The sequence below is a fragment of the Rhinichthys klamathensis genome, unplaced genomic scaffold (genome assembly GCF_029890125.1).
Source record: "Rhinichthys klamathensis goyatoka isolate OS25496 unplaced genomic scaffold, OSU_Roscu_1.1 h1tg000025l_1, whole genome shotgun sequence".
Classification (NCBI taxonomy): Eukaryota; Metazoa; Chordata; class Actinopteri; order Cypriniformes; family Leuciscidae; genus Rhinichthys; species Rhinichthys klamathensis.
In genome coordinates, this window is record NW_026606576.1 from 662,943 (window position 1) to 685,534 (window position 22,592).

A 22,592-nucleotide genomic window follows, 5' to 3' on the forward strand; every position below is an offset into this window, starting at 1 on the left:
ATCACAACAGACTGGGCCATCTGACCAATCAGAGCAGAGTAGACCAATCACAGCAGACTGGGCCATCTGACCAATCAGAGCAGAGTAGACCAATCACAACAGACTGGGCCATCTGACCAATCAGAGCAGAGTAGACCAATCACAACAGACTGGGCCATCTGACCAATCAGAGCAGAGTAGACCAATCACAACAGACTGGGCCATCTGACCAATCAGAGCAGAGTAGACCAATCACAACAGACTGGGCCATCTGACCAATCAGAGCAGAGTAGACCAATCACAGCAGACTGGGCCATCTGACCAATCAGAGCAGAGTAGACCAATAACAACAGACTGGGCCATCTGACCAATCACAACAGACTGGGCCACCCGACCAATGAGAGAAGAGTAGACCAATCACAGCAGACTGGGCCACCTGACCAATCAGAGCAGAGTAGACCAATCACAACAGACTGAGCCATCTGACCAATCAGAGCAGAGTAGACCAACCACAACAGACTGGACCATCTGACCAATCAGAGCAGAGTAGACCAATCACAGCAGACTGGGCCATCTGACCAATCAGAGCAGAGTAGACCAATCACAACAGACTGAGCCATCTGACCAATCAGAGCAGAGTAGACCAACCACAACAGACTGGGCCACCTGACCAATCAGAGCAGAGTAGACCAATCACAACAGACTGAGCCATCTGACCAATCAGAGCAGAGTAGACCAACCACAACAGACTGGACCATCTGACCAATCAGAGCAGAGTAGACCAATCACAGCAGACTGGGCCATCTGACCAATCAGAGCAGAGTAGACCAATCACAACAGACTGGGCCATCTGACCAATCAGAGCAAAGTAGACCAATCACAACAGACTGGGTCATCTGACCAATCAGAGCAGAGTAGACCAATCACAGCAGACTGGGCCATCTGACCAATCAGAGCAGAGTAGACCAATCACAGCAGACTGGGCCATCTGACCAATCAGAGCAGAGTAGACCAATCACAACAGACTGGGCCATCTGACCAATGAGAGCAGAGTAGACCAATCACAGCAGACTGGGTCATCTGACCAATCAGAGCAGAGTAGACCAATCACAGCAGACTGGGCCATCTGACCAATCAGAGCAGAGTAGACCAATCACAACAGACTGGGCCATCTGACCAATGAGAGCAGAGTAGACCAATCACAACAGACTGGGCCATCTGACCAATCAGAGCAGAGTAGACCAATCACAGCAGACTGGGTCATCTGACCAATCAGAGCAGAGTAGACCAATCACAGCAGACTGGGCCATCTGACCAATCAGAGCAGAGTAGACCAATAACAACAGACTGGGCCATCTGACCAATCACAACAGACTGGTCTACTCTTCTCTCATTGGTCGGGTGGCCCAGTCTGTTGTGATTGGTCAGTTGGCCCAGTCTGTTGTTATTGGTCTACTCTTCTCTCATTGGTCGGGTGGCCCAATCACAGCAGACTGGGCCACCTGACCAATCAGAGCAGAGTAGACCAATCACAGCAGACTGGGCCATCTGACCAATCAGAGCAGAGTAGACCAATCACAACAGACTGGGCCATCTGACCAATCAGAGCAGAGTAGACCAATCACAGCAGACTGGGTCATCTGACCAATCAGAGCAGAGTAGACCAATCACAGCAGACTGGGCCATCTGACCAATCAGAGCAGAGTAGACCAATCACAGCAGACTGGGTCATCTGACCAATCAGAGCAGAGTAGACCAATCACAGCAGACTGGGTCATCTGACCAATCAGAGCAGAGTAGACTGGGCTTTTTGGAAGGATGGGCTTTAAAGAGATCTACAGAGCATTTCAGGCAGAAGGTGAAAAGAGGAATTGCTATACCTTCCATACAGCTGATGAGCCTGGTGCAGTCCACTGATCATGCCTGGGACAGCCACGGTCAGACCCGACTAACAGACACAGAGAGACACATCAGCGCCTGCAGAACAGCACACTGCAGAGACTGTGTTTGTGAAAACACTTGCACTTATTGATTTGCTTCGGATTTTTAACATCATCATATGACGCACATTAAGCCAAGATGAAAGCAGATCAAAATAAAGCTTTACCCTTTGATGAACATTTATCATCATGTCCTCGTGAATACCAGAGGGTGCCATCTCACGGAAGTCAATGACCCGGCTCTCGTTATTCCGGATGTCATGGATGAGCATCACGCCACCGCTGAGAAGAAAGCATGATAGAGTCACTCACTGTTGTTGATGAATCACCCACAAAATCAGTTTCTCCATCCCTGCACACATGCCTCCTCGCAGAGCTCTCTTTAAGCCTCCGGGGATCTTAGGACGAATTGAATTTCCCAGTTATTTCTGATTTACTGCAGGGGGATTTCTTTTTTAAAAATCCTTTAACAGAGATTTCTGGCTAGACTTTTGAAATAATATTTAAACAATTATAATCAAGGAGACATTGCACTCAGTTTCTCATTGATTTCTCAGCAAGTTCTACTTTAGACAAACATTACAGAGTAAGAGATATGCAAAATATTTTACAACGGAGAGCAAAAAGGAAAATTCCTCAGAAACTTCTTAAGATTTTGCTCATTTCTATTACCTTTCCAGTGCAAAATACAATTCCCTGACAGTGGGAACCCGGTTTCTACTTTTCTTAAGCTCGTAATCTTAAAAGGGATAGTTCACCCAAAAGTGGAAAATCTGTCATCATTTACTCACGCTCATGTCGTTCCAAACCCATAAGACTTTTGTCCATCTTCGAAACACAAATGAAGTTACACCAAAATTTTACACTTGAAAAAGTTCATAAAGGCATTGTAAAACTGCTCCATTCATATGGATTAGTTTAATCCAGGACTTCTGAAGAGACACGATTGCTTCATATGTTAGACGTTTTGAGCTTCTATTAACCAATTATCATTTTGGGGTAAACCAACCCTTTAAAGTTTAGATAAAGAAAGCAGAAGATCATTTATTAGAAAGCAGAAGATCATTGATCATTTCTCCACAACAAACTCATTGCTTCACACAGAGAACTTGTCTTTGTTGTTTTGTTTTGGTTGTTTGCTGTTGTGTTTCATTGCCTGTCCACTATGTAAAGCGACCTTGGGTTTGTGAAAGGCGCTATATAAAATAAACTTATTATTAAAGCCAGTACTTAAAAGGATAGTTCACTTTGAAATACATTTTTGGTATGTTTTAGCTTACCTCAAGGGCATCCAAGATGTAGGAGTCTTTGTTTCCGCAGTAGTTTCAATTTTTGATATTTTTAGGTCAAACCGTTCTTGTCTGTCAGTCATATAATGCAGGTCTATGGTCACCACCTCAAAGAGCATGCACAGAGAAGTCCAAATTAAACATGATTTAATGACTCGTAAATGTAAGCACTCATTGATGGCCTAAGACACGAAACGAGCGGTTTGTGTGAGAAAACGAACAGTATTTATATCGTTTTTACACCTTGTAACGCACAGACCGAAGCGCCCGCGCCCGCGCCGGCGCCCTCAGATCACTTGGACGTGGCTGTGTTTACAAGAGGTAAACGATATAAATACTGTTCGTTTTCTCACACAAACCGCTCGTTTCGTGTCTTAGGCCATCAATGTGTACTTACATTTACGAGTCATTAAATCATGTTTAATTTGGACTTCTCTGTGCATGCTCTTTGAGGTGGTGACCATAGACCTGCATTATATGACTGACAGACAAGAACGGTTTGACCTAAAAATATCAAAAATTGAAACTACTGCGGAAACAAAGACACCTACATCTTGGATGCCCTTGAGGTAAGCTAAAACATACCAAAAATGTATTTCAAAGTGAACTATCCCTTTAAGCACAAAGCTCGTACCCGCCGATGCCCGAGGCGTGGGGGTGGATGATGCCCAGGCAGAGGGAGGCGGCGATGGCAGCGTCCACGCTGGACCCGTGTTTGCCCAGGACGTCGAAGCCGAGAGACGTGCAGCGGGCCACATCAGACACCACCGCGGCCTGACTGTACACCTGAGGGAAGCGGTCACACAGGGGCGGAGGCTTTATTGGAATAGAAGCTGGAATTTATCCTCCACCAGCCAAAAAAGTAAACGTTTGATTGGACAAAACAGTAATAGCACACCTTTTCTCAATGAGCAAATCAATTTGACGCATCATTCACTGAAAACTACCAAGCCCACCAACTACCGTACTAACTCTGTTTACCTTTGGCTAACACTAACAAAAAACTGCCAAACTTGTTTTTCTTTGGTTTAAAATAAGAAAAAACTACAGATCTTAACAACTACTGACCCCGTTTACCTTTGGTTAAAACTAAAACTAAAAAATAACTAACCCTACCAACTCCCAACCGTTTACCTTTGATTAGCACTTTAAAAAAAAAAACTAACCCCACCAACTACCAACTCTTACCTTTGATTAATGCGCTGAAAAAACTACCAACCCTGCTTGCCTTCATTAACATAAAAAAATAAAAAGACTAAACCCTTACTAAACACCTAATTTAAGGATACTTCTAACCCTGGCAGCATACAGATACAAATCATTAAACCAATCATTTATTACAATTTAAATACGTATACAACTCTGGTTTGTTTTAAATCAGTGCTTTGTATCATTGGCCACCGGTTCCCGAGTTGGGATGCCTTTCCAGGAAGGCTGTGTGTGGCAGTGTGTGAGCGCACCTGTGGGTCCCCGAAGTAGATCTGCATGATGAGGGCCACGGTGACCCCGGTGGCGAAGGTCAGGCAGGCAGTGATGATGACGGTCAGGCCGTCCCGTGTGCACGCGCACTCCTGCGCCAGCGGGTCTCTGGTGGTCTCTCTCAGGGGAGAGATGTCGTGCCGGGCCAGGTCCGAGGCGGAGGAGGGCAGCCGCTGCAGCCGGGCCGAGTTCAGGAACAGATCCGGCTCTATGAGAGACAGCAGTCGAGGCAAGGCACCTTCATTTACACAGCGCTTTTAACAATGTAGATTTGTTTCAAAGCGGCTTTACAGTGATAACAGGAGATTACAGTAACAGAGATTGTTTGGGCTTTACAGCAGCTCTAGAATAAAGTTATTGTCCAGCTAAAGTTAGTTTTGATTGATTCACTTCCGTTGCAAAGATCATTAGTTGTTAAAGCAACACCAAGTAGCTTTTCCTCTGCGGTCGCCCTACAGGTTGGGAGTGGAATTGTCCATTACCGCTGTCGTAAATAATTTAGCCTAGCGCAGCCGACTGTCGCACGCACGCTCGCCCTTTATCCAGCGCCGGCTTTGGAATGAACGATGTCCACAGACAAGCTAGATAATAATATCAAAAATAACAACAAAATAATGACTATTGTAACGCTTGACGTAAAGCAAGTCAAATTTGTAGTTTTCTTATGTCTCATTAGAACTACAGAAACTCGACCCGATCTGGCATTCTTACATAGCGTGGTTATAGCAGATAAAGGAGTGCAAAGCGAATCCAGAAGTGCCTTTCACCCTGTTACGACTTAATGAACCACTGAAACGGTGGTAAAACATCTTACTTAGTGTTGCTTTAACTTAACACGACACCGTTCTAACAGAGAACCTTTAATGCGCTCCGGCCTGTCCATCTGCACGACAGTGCCTGGCGGATCGAGAACGCAAACCTTGAAATAGGTTCCAAGGTGCAAGCGTTGACATTTTTTAAAAACGTTATCATCTTTGCGTGAACTACAAAAACGCAAATCTGTGAAAACGCTGACGGCGTGCACATGTGTATTAGTCTATATGCGCGTTTGAATGTGTGCGCAGCCATGTAGTCTTTCTTTACAAATTGACCTCAACAAACCTCCTGCCTGGCCTTAAAAATGTATAATTGTATTATTCGCTTCCACGTGTCCATGCGAACTGGAATTATTTTGACAATGTTTTCTCTGTACAGAGGAAAAGGGAAGGAGGCCTTCCCAGGGAGACACTGGGTGACACTTCAGGTTACGGGTGACCGCATCAGACGCATTCACTCACCCGTGTCCTGCTCACTGAGGAAGTTATCGTCGTCTTTGCGCGATTTGAAGGCGTTGTCGGCGGAGGCATCATCTTCCGGGAGTCTGGGGAAGCTGGTGATGCTCATGTAGTCCACAGGGGAGTACGCACTGGTCAGAGCCGGATCCTTCTCTACCACGGTCACTCCCGTCTCGGCTGCCGGAGCGTACATGCTTCTTCTGAAACCACAGACCGTCTGCCTTCAGCACGCTGGAAACTCACTTTCCCAGGCCAAAACCCAGAACGATTTAGCATCTGAGCACTTACGATTCCAGCGCCCTGAAGTCATTGACTTATTTTGAACCTTTTTTTGGGGGTTTTAAATCAAATGTCTGGAATAAGGTCTGTGGTGAACACAAGCTCAAGATATTTTCACATTTCATTCTACAACATCAAATACATCAATAATACCATCTTGTGATTTATTAATGCTTTTGCTTTCTGTAGAGCTGCTTTATAGCTGAATTGAATTTGTTTCATAATTGATGAACATTAACACTGTTATTAAACTGAACTAAATAATGACGTTATTGTTTCCTCTTTTAAAGAGCCGCTTTACAGTTGAAATAGTAGTTGAAATTATTTCAGAATCGATGGATTTTGAAACAAAGGGTTAGTTCACCCAAAAATGAAAATTATACCATAATTTACTCACCTTCAAAAGAGCCTTGCTAGGTGTATATGACATTGTTCTTTCAGCCAAACACAATCAGAGTTATATTACAGTTTTGTGAACACAGATTTTGAAAAAAAAAATGTTCACAAAAAAATATGCTTGACATATTATGACAACTTGTTCAACCATTTTGCATAAAGACTTAAAGGCTGTGAACTAATGCCTAAATGTTGTGGGGGGTGAGACTATTCAACAGAGACCCATTATATTACATTTTGATCAACATGACATAAGCAATTGATACAGCAGAGAATTGTACATAATCATTTGCATGGATGTACTAAAGCATTTGCAACTTTTTTTGATGTGCACAAGTGACACGATGATGTGAAGATTAAACAGTTAGTTTTGAGAATTTCAATTCAATTCTGATCTGAAGTGACTGAGAAAAAAAAAAAAAAAAAAAAAAGACCTTGAAAATGACTCTTCCGAGCTTTACAATGGGAGTGAATGGAGTTTTGAAGCCCATAAAAGCACATCCATCCATCATAACAGTATTCCACACGACTCCAGGGGGTTAATAAAGGCCTTCTGGAGCAAAGCCATGCGTTTGTGTAATATAACTCAGGTTGTGTTTGGCTGAAAGAAGAAAGTCATATACAGGATGGCTTGAGGGTGAATAAATTATGGGATAATTGTCATTTTTGGGTGAACTAAAACTTTAGCATTACTTACCTGTTTATTAAAACTACACAAATAAATGTAAAAAAAAAAAAGCTCTAGTGATTCATCCGGGATAAACAGGATTTTTTCGGCCTCATGTCGACCTATTTGCCTTAGTTTGACTGCATGTTTATCCATAATTATGGGTATCTGACACGCAACTCTTCGCCTAAAACTATTTTACACATTGCTTCTCCTTTTATCAATATCAGGTATGCATTTTATATGACAACTTACAGATAGACTACATAAAAAAAAATGTCTCATTAAATGTCACAAAGTTCAAATAAACTAAGAGCTAATTTCACTATGTTGATTTAAAAAAAAATATATACGTTTTTAAATGCATTTTGTAAACCGTCCCTTTTATTATAACTATAATGACCATTGCATTCACAGTGATTTAGCACAAACCTCTAACGGGTCATTCTAACTATTTGGTAGGCTACCATTTCAGCTTGGTAACTTCCTATAAAAGATTTTTTTTTTTTTTTTTAATTTCCACAATTTAATAATTTTATCTGAAAAAGGTATTGTTACACTACAAGAAAAATATATTGGTCCAGTTTAGGATATTATTCTTTAATAATTTTGACCAAATTCTTCACACAGGCCTGTAAGAGGACATTCGCATCTCAATTAATAAGTATTGAATGCACAGTTATTGTAAAAATTTACGTTTTCCAAGAGCTAAAATTTCCCTCCCTTGTAACCTTGCAAATGTATTTAACAAGGTGTTGAACAAGCATTATCTTGAAAAACTGATTAAAAAAAAAAAATCACAATTCAACACTTCTAGAATGACATGATCACAGGCCTCCATATGTCGAAGTAATGAGGGCCTGGCTGACGATGCTCGTTTAGCTAATATCTACACAGCATCGCCCGATATCCAGAAAGAAACAATTTGTCATGGATAGTCTCTCTCTAGGCTATAATAAAACACTCCGTCATACCAGATAGCAGAGATAAGATGCGCGTATGAAGAGCTGGCGCTTCCTGGATGAATCAGTTCCCCGTCACAATATCACTGTTGTGTTACAGATCACATCCGAACAGATCACAGAATAACCAGTGTCGAGTGAAATACATCTGCGTTCGGGTTCATCCGTCAAAACACACGACAAACCGGAGCGCGCGCGTTCAACGCGACATCGACTAATTTCCATCCATGTGTATTATTATTTCCCATCCGTGACTCGGAGGTCAGAGCTGCGTCTTGTAAACATACACCTGATTTATTCACACACTCGCTGTTTTCACACGGATACGGAGCAGAAAACCTGAAGGATCAGCTGACATGTTAACGCGATGTTAAAGACGCAGGTGTGCGCGTTTCACGCGTTCAAAATACCAAGACAAAACACAACACAAAGGTCTTGGCATGTTTAAAACGGCCAAAGACGCCCGTCTGACGTAGCCTATATTAGCCATTATTAATAGCAATAATGTTTTAAATGCAGCCTTTCCATACTTACAGGTGAAACGTGCGGTTCCGCTCCTTTCTCACATATTAGTCCTGGTGAACAAGTGCAATTATTTCTTTAAATGAATCACACACTGCGCATGCGTCACACCTTATGAAGAGACGCTGATCCTGCAGAACAGGTTCATCAATCAACCAGGAGAAGGGGTGTGTGTGTGTGTTTGTAACACATGTATGTCAAACACACTGAGGTTTTTCCGAATAATGAACAATGTGGGTGTGATAATTAAGTTTACACTGTAGCTAACCCTTATTTTTATGTGTAGCAGACAACGCAAACAAACTTGTAGGCTACTATACCATGGTAGTATTGTGGTATTCTTTGAAATGTCTCCATAAGAAACTTTTTGTGAGGTTTTATCTTATTTGTTGATTTTTTAAAAACATTTATAGAGAGAGAGGCTTTTATTTTTTGTTCTATTGTATCACAGTTAGATTTATGACAGTTGTCATTAGCTATTTTCAAGTCAAGTGGATGAAGATGAAGAAATAAGCACAAAGGTGAATAATGAGTCCAGATTGCAGTTGCATCCTGAGTGTTTATTGTTATTGTCTGGTACCTGCATTTCTGAACGGATGCTGGAAACCCATCATAGTATTTTGCATAGGTCTCTGATGCCCATGTCGTATGGATGAAACAGTCGGCACATCATGAAAACCATGCAGAATAGTGAAAGGCACAATCACCATAGATATCATAGACACCAATCTTTATAATAGGCCTACTCTATTTTTGTACTTTGTTACTAAGGTGAACATCTCTTCTAAATAACAATATGAGGAAAAATACAAGCATATTTTATTTTTGTCGTTTTTTTTCTCATTTCATGTTTTCAGTCAATCCTCCCTTAAATCACAATAACTATACTCGCTTCCACCAGCCTCTCATGAGGCCTAACGGACATCATTCTATAGTCCCACAGATTAAATTAATCATATTGAACACACACACACACACACACACACAGAGAGAGAGAGAGAGAAATAACACGGAGTATACAGTGCCCGGCTGTGACGGTGAACAACAGAGGTGGATCTCTTCAGAGGGCAGAGATCACTGATTTTATGTTCATTACGCGATATTGCCTTGTCCACTTCATCTAATACATAGAAACAATGCGAAGAGAAGGCGACCTTCGAGTGGACGATGTTAAGGACCCTTGTAAGGCTAGGGCATTGGATTTTTCTAGATGCACCACTGACATTCGTACTGCTCTCTCTGTAGAGTCAATATGATGAAAAATCAGTCCATTTCAAATGAAAACAAAGAAATAAAAGCATATAGATTTACATTATACTTACATTATTTTGTTAAGAGATAGCTAACTACAATAATAGATTTACAGATTTTGGCAGGTGATAGGAAAGACTACAAGAATAATTCTTAAAATGATTAAATGACAGGAGAAATAAAGAACATTGCATGTAAAATCAAATAATGTAACAACAGTGGTATCGACAACATGGCAAATGTTGGTTTGTTTATGTAAAATACCCAGCAGACGGAAGTGTACTCAAGTTTTTGGAGCAACATACGATTAAACGATACCATGAAAACAGGAAGGTGATGTTTCGAAACGCAAACACTGAACTGTAAATAGATTGCAATTATATACATTTGAATGCAACTAATTGTTCACCTCTTAAGGTATAGCTTTTTTCCCCAACTCATGCATGTTGGAATGGCATCTCATTCACCAACGCAAACGAAAACATACCGCTAAATACCATGATTCTCCATAAAACGTATGACAGTGCAAACTTCTCAAAGTCTCAAAAAATTTACAAACAGTCATATAATTATATACTTTCAGCACCATTGTTAGTCTATTCATTGCTGAATACACACATAAGATAGATCACAATGTGGTGGACGCATTTCCTGTAAATGTGCTGACATTTTAGGATAGTTAGTGTGATTGCATGTGCGCCGAGTCCGTCACAAGAGAGACGCTGACCCAACAACCTCTGACAGGCAAACATCAGAGTGCATTGAAGATGTAAATCACAATCATATAAATCAATTTAAGAGGCATGATGAAATGCAAATAATGACATCGTCTGAAAACGGATGAATTGAGTAACAGAGAAATGGTCATAAGATTTCGGTCTTTGTTTCTGTGGTCACAGTGATTTCTCACACAAGCGTTACGTGCGGGACAAGGGAACTTTCGAGCCTTTTTTTGCTACACTGAAAATTATTTATTTAATTACTTATTCTTTGTTTTCCTTTTCATTTTGAGGTCATTTTAAGATTCTTGACTTTTTTTTTTTTGTAAGAGTCACCCATCAATAATCCTCCACAAAGCAAAATAAACAGTCATAATCTATACTCTCCTGCACATTCTATACACGATTATATCTATAGCCTATGGCAACCTCTGCTCGGTTCTATATGTTGATCATGTGACCTGTAAAGACATTGCACACTGCCCCGATACTCCCGCAATCTTTCCCTATTAGATCAGATGTTGACAGGGAGCTATAATTCAGCTTCACAACACATTTTAGGAAAATGCCAAACAGCTATATCCCTAAAAGATCACTGAAAAATAATAATTAATCTAGTGTTGTTGGCATAGTATCGGTCCCGTCCAAGATGGGCCCACCCTCAGTTTAACAACAGGCTCGGTTACAAAATCTAGGGAGCTAGATTACTTAAGAAGCTGCCTCAAGAGACTCCATTTCAGTAAAGTTAGCATGTTGCTTAGCTAATCCAAGGCAACACTAATAAACACAAATGCATGGTACACATACATATTGGGTGAAAATATCTATTTTTAAATACACTGGGGTATTCCTTACCATGCAGAGTATGTATAGAATTGACGCTGCCTGCTTTCTCCACCAATTTGTTTTCCCTGTAACTGACTTCTCTAGGAAGGGTTCTGCCTTTGCAGGAGCACACCTATGAAATTTGTTCCCTAACAGATGTCATATAATAGCAAGCAATGAAATTAAATTGTTTGGGAGTTGAATTACTTTTGAGATTTAGCACCATAATGTTGAAAATCAGGCAGCAACATCTACTTTGAAATGACCTCTTAGCAAACATATTCCACTATATTTGTCTTGCTCTCTAAACTCTCAACTGCTTTTATCTGTTTAATTCTTGTTCACACTTTTATCTACATACTTTTCATTCTTGTTGTTTTCAAGTGACTCTTTCGTTGCTGTAGGACTTTACTAAATTACATTACTAGGTACAATTCTCTTCTGGAAATCTTAAGCCCAAAGTATACGTTGGCTGTACGCGTTCCCTGATGGTGGACGGTGCACGTACAACGGCACGTGTGTGAGTGATTTAAGCGCTTGAATACAAAAGTCCACTAGATAGTGCGCATGCGCCGAACGCACCTTTCCATGCTCACGACCAAAGAGTACACTTTGAAAGGCTCAGAGCGTAACACAGAAAGTGAAGTATACCCAGGGCTTTAGGGTAAATGCGTTCAATGTTTGGCTCTTTTTTTCCTGCTAACTAAAAACAAATGTGAAAAAGGAACCTCATTATATTTCAACAAACAGCGCTGATGTACCTGAAGTGTCAGTGTTATACATTTAGAGGGATGTTGTACAGAGTTTACATGTCTCCTTTTCTGCTATACTCCCAGATTGAAAAACTTTTTCTCCAACTTGGGAAACAGATTTAGGTGTTACAAGGACACACAGGAGGTACATGGCATTTAAGCAAATATACGGATCATCTTAGAGTAATTGTGCTTTGTGGTGGCCTGCCTGCCAGATACGAGTGAGAAGAGGATAAAGATAAACTGGCTTGTGTTCAAGGACAAACCTGATTAATATGAAACTGAATAACATTATGGACGTAAAACGAGTGAAAGCAATAGGAGGACTTTAGAGGACATTTGAGAAGGAGGGGGATTCATTGGTAGGTATGGGTTTCTTGGGGTGTCTATGTGTAATAATGCCCTCGATGTAAACTTTGATGCCTCAGTGGCAGATGTTGCGCTGGCACGGTTGGTGCAGGAAGGAGTTGCGGGTGTGGGTTGTGCGCCGTTGGACCTGTTCACGCACAAGGTTTTGGCGCTGTATGCGATTGCGTGCCAGGTGCCGACGCTCAGTGCGGGCCTTGGCCCTCTGGACCCTGGAGACCTGGGTGACTTTAGCTAGGGCACCTGCCTGTGCGGCCGCTCCTCGGGTCACCCGTGTGGTCATGCTGCTCCTGGTCACAGCGGGCACTGCTGATTCAGACATCCTGCTGGAAGAATGGGAAACATTTGAGTGAGAATGGAAATAATGGTGTGAAACTGGAACGTGAAAAGTAGTAAGATGGAAATCAGAATTAAAGACAGCGGCCTTCCAGTTTTTGATATTCAGCATGATTTTTATTTGATGTAAGTCAGGGGTGTCCAGTCCTGCTCCTGTAGCTCCAACTCGCTCCAACTTGCCCCAACACACCTGCCTGTAAGTTTCTAGTGATCCTGAAGATCTCGATTAGCTGGTTCAGGTGTGTTAAATTAGGATTGGAGCTAAAGTCTGCAGGACAGGATTAGACACCCCTGGTGTAAGTGCTAACATATCCTACAATATTAATCTTATACAGTTGTTAAATACATTTGGTTGCAGATGAGCAAAAATGGCTATCAACAGCCAATCAAATTTCAGGAGCCAATATTTCCAATTAGAAATGTCTGATCTTTATGATAGTAAGAATATAAGTGTAGGGCATTTTTAAGAGGCGGTGTACCAAATTTTGTAAAAAAAAAAAATCATCCAGCAGGTGGAATTATAATACGCAAATTTCTTGTAGAATAAGTAGGCCAGGGCTGTGCAATTCTGGCCATTGAGATTCACTGTCCTGCAGAGTTTAGCTCCGATCAAATTAACCTGTCAGTAGCTTTTTTGGTAATCCTGAAGACCTTGATTATCTGGTTCAGGTCTGATTAGGTAGGGAGCTAAACCAGGGATGGGCCACTTCGATCCTGGAGCTCTGCAGAGTGAGCTCCAACCCTAATCAAGCACATCTGAACCAGATGATCAAGGTCTTCGGGATTAATAGAAGGCTACAGGCAGGCAAGTTTTTATCAGGGTTGGAGCTCAACTCTGCAGGACAGAACCATTTAAGGGGGAGGGAGTACTCTGGGTTCGGCCCTACCCCCCTAAATGGTTAGGACTAGAAGAGTGGAGAAGGGGTGGTGGAGGCCCGGATGTTGCAAAACTGTCAATGGATTGAGGTGAGACTGCTGAATCTATATACACCTCTTCTCATTGATTGCTGAGTGCTCTCCACCCGTGTTAATTATCTGAACGTGCATCTCCCGAAGTTTGTTAATAAAACATAATTTGTTGCTTTCAGTTAACAGAATTACTTTATGCTGGAAACGTGTTGCGTTGCACCTGGTTACCTCTTGTTTTAATTTTCTGTGCATTTCTCCTCTGCTGTAGTTTGTTTTCTAATCTAGCTTTCTAATAAACCTGGAATTTATTTACTACAAACATTGTCGGCTCTGTGACGAATTGCTGATATTCCTCTATAGCAGGGGTCTCCAACCCTACTCCTAAAAAGCTACCTACCTACAGACTTCAGATCCAAAACACCTGGCCTGTAATTTTCAGCTAACCCTGAACACCTTGATTAGCTGGTTCAGGTGTGTTTTACTGGGGTTGGAGCTGAACCCTGAAGCTGAGGCGGTAGATCTCCATGGGCAGGGTTAGAGACCTATGCTCTATTGTAAGTCAGATAAAAGAGTATGTTAACCTGTCCTGGAGGCCCCCAAGCACTTATGCCTCATCTAACACACCTGATTTAACTCATCAGCTTATTAGTACAGACTGCAAGAACTGAATTAGGTGTCTGATAAGGGAGACATACAAAATATGCAGTGCTGGGGGACAGGTTTGAAAACCAATAATGCATAAATGTAAATGTTGCATGTGTAAAACTTGCATGTTGCATGTGTAAAACTTCGCTAACTGTGGAAGTGAAATTTACCTAACACTGCCGGCCAGGCTGGTGGTGCTCTCTTCCATCGGAGGGAGAGGTCCAGCCGAGACATACACGGACATGCTGGGGTGCTCGATGAGGAGGTCCTCCATGGGACTAGCCTCCGCCGTGGCTCCCTCTGCAGTAAAACAGGGGGGAGGGGTGACAAACCAGCTCTCATCCATGCTGCAGTCACTACAGGAGCTCGAGCCCCGCTCGCTTAACAACACATTCACTTCTACTGACTCAAGGTGAGAGAAGGAGGCGGGATCAGGAGGAGAGCAGATGGAAGGGGAGGAAGGATGTGCTGCCTCTCTCCTGCCTGCTCTAGTCCTACGTTTTTTGCAGGTATGAGGAGAGGGGCCACATATCTGAGATGCATGACATTCACTGCGGGGACAGGGGCGTGCTACTGATGCTGCCTCTGGCCCATCCTCGCCTTAAGTGAAGTAGGAAGAGATAGAAGACAGAACAGGGTGTATTTCCAGAATGTGAAAGGTTTGGTTGAAGCCATGCGAATGGGGGATGCCAGTACCATGAGCACACATACCAGTAAAAGGAATTCATTCAAATATGGAGAAAAGAGAAGGGATACAGAAACAACAGAAAAACATAGAGAATAGGAATACTGTCATTAGTTTCTTATAACCCTTTTAAAATATTGCTATTCTCTAATCCCCATGTACTACTTTATAAAATCTCAATGACTTTGTTCTAAAGCCTAGCCTCAACACTGTCTCAACTTATGGCGATACTTGGGGTTGGAATATTGGGAATAATGGCAAATTGGGGAAATTGGCAAAGAAATTTCACACTTCACCATACTTATGTTTTGTGGGCGTGACAAACCTCAGAGCTCAAGGGGGCGATAAAGTTATCTTTGAATGACTGTTTATTAAACCAGACCATTATTATTCAGGTAGTTATAAACATGTAGGGCTGTCGTGGTGAAGGAATTTCTCTTGCAGTGATTTTGAGTGGCTCAACTTTGCGATATTTAATATTATTCGCTTTTATGTACATATATTGTTCCCCTCTGTTAAAATCACGTTCCGGGGCGGGGGCAGGTTTGGGGGTGGTGTTCCCCTCGATTGAAATTGCATTCCATGGGGTGGGGGGAGAATCGTCACCACCTTTCTCGCCTCTAGTGACACCTACTTCTTTCGGCGAGATTCTAGAGTGCACATTCTATAAGCACTTTACTATCCTGTGAAGCAGGAGAGGATTTGTGAATGGCAATTAAACAACACAAACAGGGTTGCCAGGTTTGCGTAAGAAAACCAAACCCGCCCATCACGGCCAAAAATAGCTCCATTGCGTTCTGGGGGCTAAAAAGCGAGTTCCTTAGGGTGAAGTGGGGAGGGGATCCCCAGTAAAAATTATGTTCGGGGGTTGAAAAGCGAGTTCCTTGGGGTGAAGCGGAAAGGGGATTCCCAGTAAAAATCATGTTCGGGGGTTGAAAAACGAGTTCCTTGGGGTGAAGCGGGGAGGGGATCCCCAGTAAAAATCACGTTCCGGAGGGTAAAAAGTGAGTTCCTTGGGGTGAAGCGGGGAGGGGATCCCCAGTAAAAATCATGTTCAGGGGTTGAAAAACGAGTTCCTTGGGGTGAAGCGGGGAGGGGATCCCCAGTAAAAATCATGTTCAGGGGCTAAAAAGCGAGTTCCTTGGGGTGAAGCGGGGAGGGGATCCCCAGTAAAAATCACGTTCCGGAGGGTAAAAAGTGAGTTCCTTGGGGTGAAGCGGGGAGGGGATCCCCAGTAAAAATCACATTCCGGAGGGTAAAAAGTGGGTTCCTTTGGGGGAGGGGCTCCCCAGTAAAAATCAAATCAAGTTTCGGAGGATAAAAAGCAACTTCCTTGTGGTGAGGGGCTCCCCAGTACAAATCACGTCCGTGTGGGGGCTAAAAATCACGTTGGGAGGGGTAAAAAGTGAATTCCTTTGGGGAAGGGCTGCCCAGTAAAAATCAAATCAAGTTTCGGAGGATAAAAGTGAGTTCCTTGGGGTGAGGCGGGGATGGGCTCCACAGTAAAAATCACGTTGGGAGGGGTAAAAAGTGAGTTCCTTTGGGGAAGGGCTCCCCAGGGGGGAGGGGCTCCCCAGTAAAAATCAAATCAGGTTTCGGAGGATAAAAAGCAACTTCCTTGTGGTGAGGGGCTCCCCAGTAAAAATCACGGTCCGGGGGGGTAAAAAGTGAGTTCCTTGGGGTGAGGGAGAAGGGGATTCCCGGTAAAAAGCAAGTTCCGGGGTGGGAAGGGGGGTGTCTGGCACAATCCGGAACTCGACACACAAAATTGAGCTCATGTAGCTAGAAGTATTTATGTTAAGATACTCAAGTAAAGTATGTTCACGTCTTTAGCTTAGCAACATGCTAATGTCAAACGCTATTGACAATTCTTGAGCGTTTTGTGTGAAAAAGTGTTCCATGGTGGTTATGATAATGATGTCTTCGAAGATAATCGCCTATATAGACAGTAAATACTGAGGCAGTTCACTAGGTTTTGGAACCAAGCCAACGTTTTCCGAATTCATATAGATTAATCCCCCAATATACAATAGCATTTTGCCTTGTTACCCCAACATACTCTGAAGCTACCTTAATAAATTTAGGTCCCATTAAAGACAGTGTTTTTCGTTGTTTGTGTAGGACACTCACCGGGCAGATTGACCAGGAGCCATCCCTCTTCATCAGCCTCAGTCACACAGGGCTTTGGTCCCTTTAGTTCTGGAGTACCTTCTTCCTCGCTCCCAAAGATCAGACTGCTGAGCCGCTGGAACATGGCTGCCTCGGAGGTCAAAGGTCACAGGTTTGTGTTTCCTGAGGGATAGCTGCCTTAGAAATTTTTGTTTTGTTTTATTAACTATAGTGACTGTTTTTTTTTTTTTTCAGTGATGTGACGGATGGCTGGTCGATCACAGACGTATTGGCCTTTTTTTGTAGTCTCAGAGAAGGCGCAGTGCAATATAAGGTCTCACTTGGTTGTTGTGGTGCAAAGATCTACATTTGACAAAGACAGAAAAAAGAACAGGAGGGATAGTCAAGAAAACCATATCATGAAATATTTTTCAGGGTTTATGAAGGTAAATTTAAGACTTTTTAAAGACCTTTTTTAAGTACACATCAAGTAAAGAAAACGTAAGGAATAATTGAAGGGAACACAATACATCAATAGAGTCAAGAGTTTGAAAATACAACTTTCAGATATCCGTTTTAATTCATTTAACAAAGAAGTAGCTTGAATCACTCTGCTCCCAACCACTAGAATGGAAATATATTTTACTGTCTTCTCTAAACACACTGCACAAAAATGATGTTCTCCCTCTGTATATTTGTCTTGTCCTCCAGTGCAAATGTCTAAAGATTCTTAAATCAAAGATGCATTTACTGGAGATCCATAAAATATGAAGTCTTGTTTTCTGTGAAATTGATCAAAATTAAGTTTATGATTAAACGAATAACAAATATCTGCCAATGGGATCAGGAAAAAAAATAATTCAAAGGGAAGTTTACATAATTCATTGATAGATTCATTTGTTCTTGTTGAATTTTTCAAGAGTTCATTTGCATCTCAAGTAAATGTATTTTGAGATTTAAAGATGTTTAGATGTTTGGAAAACAGGACAACATTACTAAGGAAGATTTTGTTGCAACGTATGCAACCTTTAATGCCATGACTTTATGAATTTCAGATGGTCTCTGATTTATGACCTTTGAGGCCTCAATTTGTGTAAGAGCGAATTAAGACTTTTTAAGGCACTTTTTAGACCCACAAAAACCCTGTTTTTGGAGTAACATTTCATAGAAATAACATTTAACAATCTGTTTAACGTCAAACTTGGTGGCACTACGAGTATTTATATTATGCAACTGTTTAATGCGATAATGTGATCTATGAATAAAGTATAAATAATCTATAAATTAATTACATAGCGATATTTTTTTATAAAAAATACAAACACTGTAATTTTCATAATTGTAAAAAATCATAATCGTCCTATACGCTGCATTCTTTATGCAAAATTAAAAGTCATCTTTTTTTCTCCAATTTTGGATTAAAATGTTTGACCAGAACTTTTCAATATGACCGGAATGTGAAGATGAAATATGAACAGTACCTGTTCTTGACAGTTTGCAGGCCAGAATATTATCATAATATTATTTGCACAATTCTCTGCCTGTCTGTTCATCAACATCTGTTTACATACCATATGACTCATTAATCAGCTAAATTAAAATGAATAGAATTTAAAACCATTAGAGAGAGATTTAAAATCACATCAACTATTCATACATTTACAAGCTTATCTAATGTTCATTTATGCACATTAGAAGTTATCTTTGAGGTGATGATGAGTTTATATCCATTCTTATAATGTTCTTGTGTTAAATAATTAAATAGATAAACAGTTTATTCCAATGTCATAACCATATAATCTTATTTTTAATTCACTGTGACTGAACTGTATTCATTTTAATTTCAGTCCCAATGGCTCCCCTACAGGCAGGCAGTGTCAATCAGTGAGTCAGTGGGCGGGGCTTCAGATGACTGATGATGCTGACGCCATAGACGCAACAGACCCCGCCCTCTTCAGACTAGCGGACAGAGGCCGCAACAACAGAAGAGAAGCAGGTTCGTTTTGATAGAAACAAGAAAAAAAGCAGGGTATACAAGGTATACAACAAGGTATAAAAATAGTATTTTTTTCGTCTTTTAGGACAAATTTAATGTGTACATCAAACATAATGCGTTGATTAATAATAAAAAAGGTTTTAGCGTACGTCTGACATGCAGCTTGAAAGAGAGAGAGAGAGAGAGAGAGAGAGAGAGAGAGAGAGAGAGAGAGAGAGAGAGAGGCTGAGCGCAAAGGGTCAAAGCAATGACAGCTCGGATCAAGGGTATTACCAGCGCTCTCAAATCACTCAAATAACCAGACTGTAACGTATATATAAACCCGAAAAATCACACTCTATTCAATAATACAGCTGGTTTAATCAAAAACCGACGGTCGATAAACGGGCAATGTTGCTAAATATACAGGTTTGTCCCTTACGCAAAATGCCAAAAGTTACATCCATTGGCATTCAACGTCGACTTGAAAACACAATTTTGGCATTAATGTTATTTTTTAAGACGGATTCTGTGAGAAAAGAAATCAGAAAAACGTCGAGAAAACTGGCTTCGGTCAACGGCTGCGATCTATGACGAGAGCAAAACAGTGACGATGATGTATGATAGAAATGAGAGCGCGCGCGTAATAACGGAAAACAGAATAAAAATACTGTTCAAACAGATCCGTTTATGGGCAATCTATGGTTTCTGGACAGCTGTTGTGTCATCGCTGGCGTTCAAAGCAGGTCAGATCTAGAGCAGTTTTAACAGACCGACTCAATTCTGCTGCAAAACAGATCTCGCTTTAAAAAGACAGAAGGAGATATGTATATTGAGCGTCTTACCTGTCTTACCTGCAAAATTATTCAAGTTGTAAACGCGACGACCACACAATAAAAAAAACACAAAAAAATCTTAAAGCATAGCTTTAGGTATACTTTTTATATGAGGTAGTAAATTCACAAGAAAAATATGAAAAAAGTCTTTCTTCTTAGAAGAAATCGACGTGTAAGTTCTGCGTTACACGACGTTTGAGCCGCAGTATCTGCAAGCTGTGTGTGTTTTTCGGCAGATATGGTTTGGGATGTTATTGCTTCGCCCAGCTGATCCGCAGATCAGAATACAGAGCGTACAAAACAGCTGATGGTGACGTCACGGCGCTCGTAGCAACGGCCCTGACTCCGCCCACCCCGGGCGCTGGACCAATCACAGATTTACACCAGATCTAGAGCTGTGAGGAACGGTGGGTGTTGGGCTGATAGTCTTATCCATAGAAATATATATAGATGCCTCATAGACCTCATTCAGTCAGTGCCATGACAGTGAGGCTGTGTTTCCAAAGGCATCTGCTGCCTATAAAGCTCCTAGATCACTTATAACACAGCTTATACTGTCTGTTTTTTTTTGTTTTGTTTTTGTCTACTGGAACTTCTTGGAAAGATATTTTTGCAGTGTTTCGTCAGCAGAACAATCCAAAAACACATTATATAACAGTACAACCCACTGAAGAGATATATGCCTCACAGCATCACTTTCATTCAAGTTAAAAATAAAAGATGGTGCAGCTGAGAATAAGGTCATTAGCGTCTGTTTCTATGGGCCGCTGTATGTAAGCCGTCCGCCATATTGGAACGGTCAAATCCGGTCCGTGAACGTTCAAGAGCAAGTTGACAGCGTCTGCAACTGTAGTTAGACGCAGGAATATCATCCGCAATAGACTTCAGCAATTGATTTAGCTAAACTAACACAACACAGCAAAATGAAGGCATTAAAAAGTTACCATTCTAAAAATAAAAACATTTAAAAGTACTATTTTAAAATCCTGAAATATTGAGTTAATATTTATAAAAACATGGCACGCTGACTGTTCCAAGATGGCTGACGCGCTGGCGTGTCAGCAACGTTCGAATGTGGCATCTACGTATACATTTCTATGGTCTTATCATCTATCCTTTGCAAGTGATCCCTCAGTGGATCTAACGGGTGGAGGGATCGAGTCATGGGTCGGGATAGGGGGTGGTCGGACCTTTACGCTCCACCCATGACCTCCAGAGAGGGGGAGCTGGATGTCATTTGGCTCTGCAGTGAACAGCCTCTCATTCCTTGTCCCTTTTAAAATCACATACAATCAGCGTTAAGATGACAGCATTTGAATGGTTTTGTTTGTATCAACAGGTGTTGTTTATTTAGAAAAGTTGTAAATTAAATGATCAAAATGTAAAGTTAGAATTTCATGACTATGGAAGATTTGGAAATAAAGGCCAAGCAATCTGTGGTTAAAGATATAAAGTGTTGATGTCACAGTAACTCCTTCTGGTTTCCATTGGCACCAGTTTGAAACGTCCTGTCCCGGGGCTTTGTTTGGATGAGCTGCATATACCCAGCTGGTCCTACAGGTAATATGATCAGCAGCTCAGAGGTCGTGTTTTGTGAGCTCTGTCTCTTTAAACAGTGTTTGTAAATATTGCCTGCCCCTCCCTCTCCACATTCCTCCATTCCCTCTCACAGTGGGGGCGGGGCTTAGACTGCCACGTGTCACCAGTGACCAATCACAACGCACGGTCTGAACACTGATATGATGTCAGCAGCCTGTGGAGGACTACGGATATAAAGACCTTGATGGTTGACTGGCGTTTTTAAGCGTCAGGATCTTCAGATAATAACTCAAGTGTAGTTCCCTGTAATTCGGATTGTTTTCATCTGCATATTTGCTCTTATTATAGCAGATATATAATAATTTTGCATGGTGTTTACACAGTTTTGTTTACACAATTTGAGCAATAACAACATTTTGATTGCATGCGATTTAGGATTGTACATATAATAAATAAAATATATATGTATTTTGGATTGCTGTTTTTGATTTGGCTCAAAAATCCTCGCAGTAGAATTTAAATAGTAACAGTTTATAGCCTATATAGGTTACAAATGATGTTATAGAAAAAGATGTTGCAACATCAATCACTATTTGTAGATGTGCTCATATTAATACGACCAGACATCGGTTGTTGCTGCCAGTCTTCCACACATTCCAGTGATTCTTCATTTAGTAAAAGCAAGTGAACACAGCCACATATTATAATAACCATACAGGCATTTCCACAGCCAGGGATGCTAGAGAGGATCCTATAGTGTGTGTGTGATCTTCTCATAACTCCCCCGTTCACCTGCTGACTGGACTCACACACCCTGGATGAGGTTGTCGTTACTAATAAAATAATAACAATAAATAT

The 22,592-nt window shown here is 41.4% G+C and overlaps 2 protein-coding genes across 5 annotated transcripts in view; both read right to left on the reverse strand.

Annotated features, from left to right (window-relative positions):
- Positions 1–6,161, reverse strand: part of LOC130077846 (glutathione hydrolase 7) — a 30,620-nt gene extending 24,459 nt beyond the window's left edge. Inside the window, exons 1-5 of the mRNA XM_056243207.1 lie at positions 5,965–6,161; positions 4,669–4,895; positions 3,843–3,994; positions 2,087–2,201; positions 1,860–1,927 (exon numbers count right to left, since the gene is read on the reverse strand). Of these exons, the coding sequence (XP_056099182.1) occupies positions 1,860–1,927; positions 2,087–2,201; positions 3,843–3,994; positions 4,669–4,895; positions 5,965–6,154 (752 nt within the window). The 5' untranslated portion in view covers positions 6,155–6,161. The remainder of the gene's footprint in view (positions 1–1,859; positions 1,928–2,086; positions 2,202–3,842; positions 3,995–4,668; positions 4,896–5,964) is intronic.
- A 5,694-nt stretch (positions 6,162–11,855) lies between these two features.
- Positions 11,856–20,499, reverse strand: LOC130077855 (tumor protein p53-inducible nuclear protein 2). 4 transcript variants are annotated; one of them, XM_056243242.1, is made up of 4 exons: positions 20,205–20,499; positions 17,406–17,747; positions 14,761–15,190; positions 11,856–13,023 (listed from the first exon to the last, which is right to left on the reverse strand). In XM_056243242.1, the coding sequence occupies exons 2-4, from the start codon at positions 17,527–17,529 to the stop codon at positions 12,759–12,761; spliced, it is 819 nt and encodes a 272-aa protein (XP_056099217.1). In that variant the 5' UTR covers positions 17,530–17,747; positions 20,205–20,499; the 3' UTR covers positions 11,856–12,758. The 4 variants fall into 4 exon arrangements, with proteins under 4 accessions (XP_056099217.1, XP_056099206.1, XP_056099195.1 ...); XM_056243231.1 differs by having other exon boundaries at positions 11,856–13,026; positions 20,214–20,497; XM_056243220.1 differs by having other exon boundaries at positions 11,856–13,026; positions 20,205–20,497.
- Between the last annotated feature and the right edge of the window lie 2,093 nt (positions 20,500–22,592).

Bases quoted from the DNA above. Each gene is read 5' to 3' on its own strand.
- LOC130077855 (XM_056243231.1), bottom strand. From the start codon at position 17,529: ATGTTCCAGCGGCTCAGCAGTCTGATCTTTGGGAGCGAGGAAGAAGGT. The intron at 15,191-17,405 runs GTGAGTGTCCTA...ACTTCACTTAAG, and splicing joins GCTCCTGGTCAATCTGCCCG to GCGAGGATGGGCCAGAGGCA. The intron at 13,027-14,760 runs GTAAATTTCACT...CCATTCTTCCAG, and splicing joins AGCCTGGCCGGCAGTGTTAG to CAGGATGTCTGAATCAGCAG.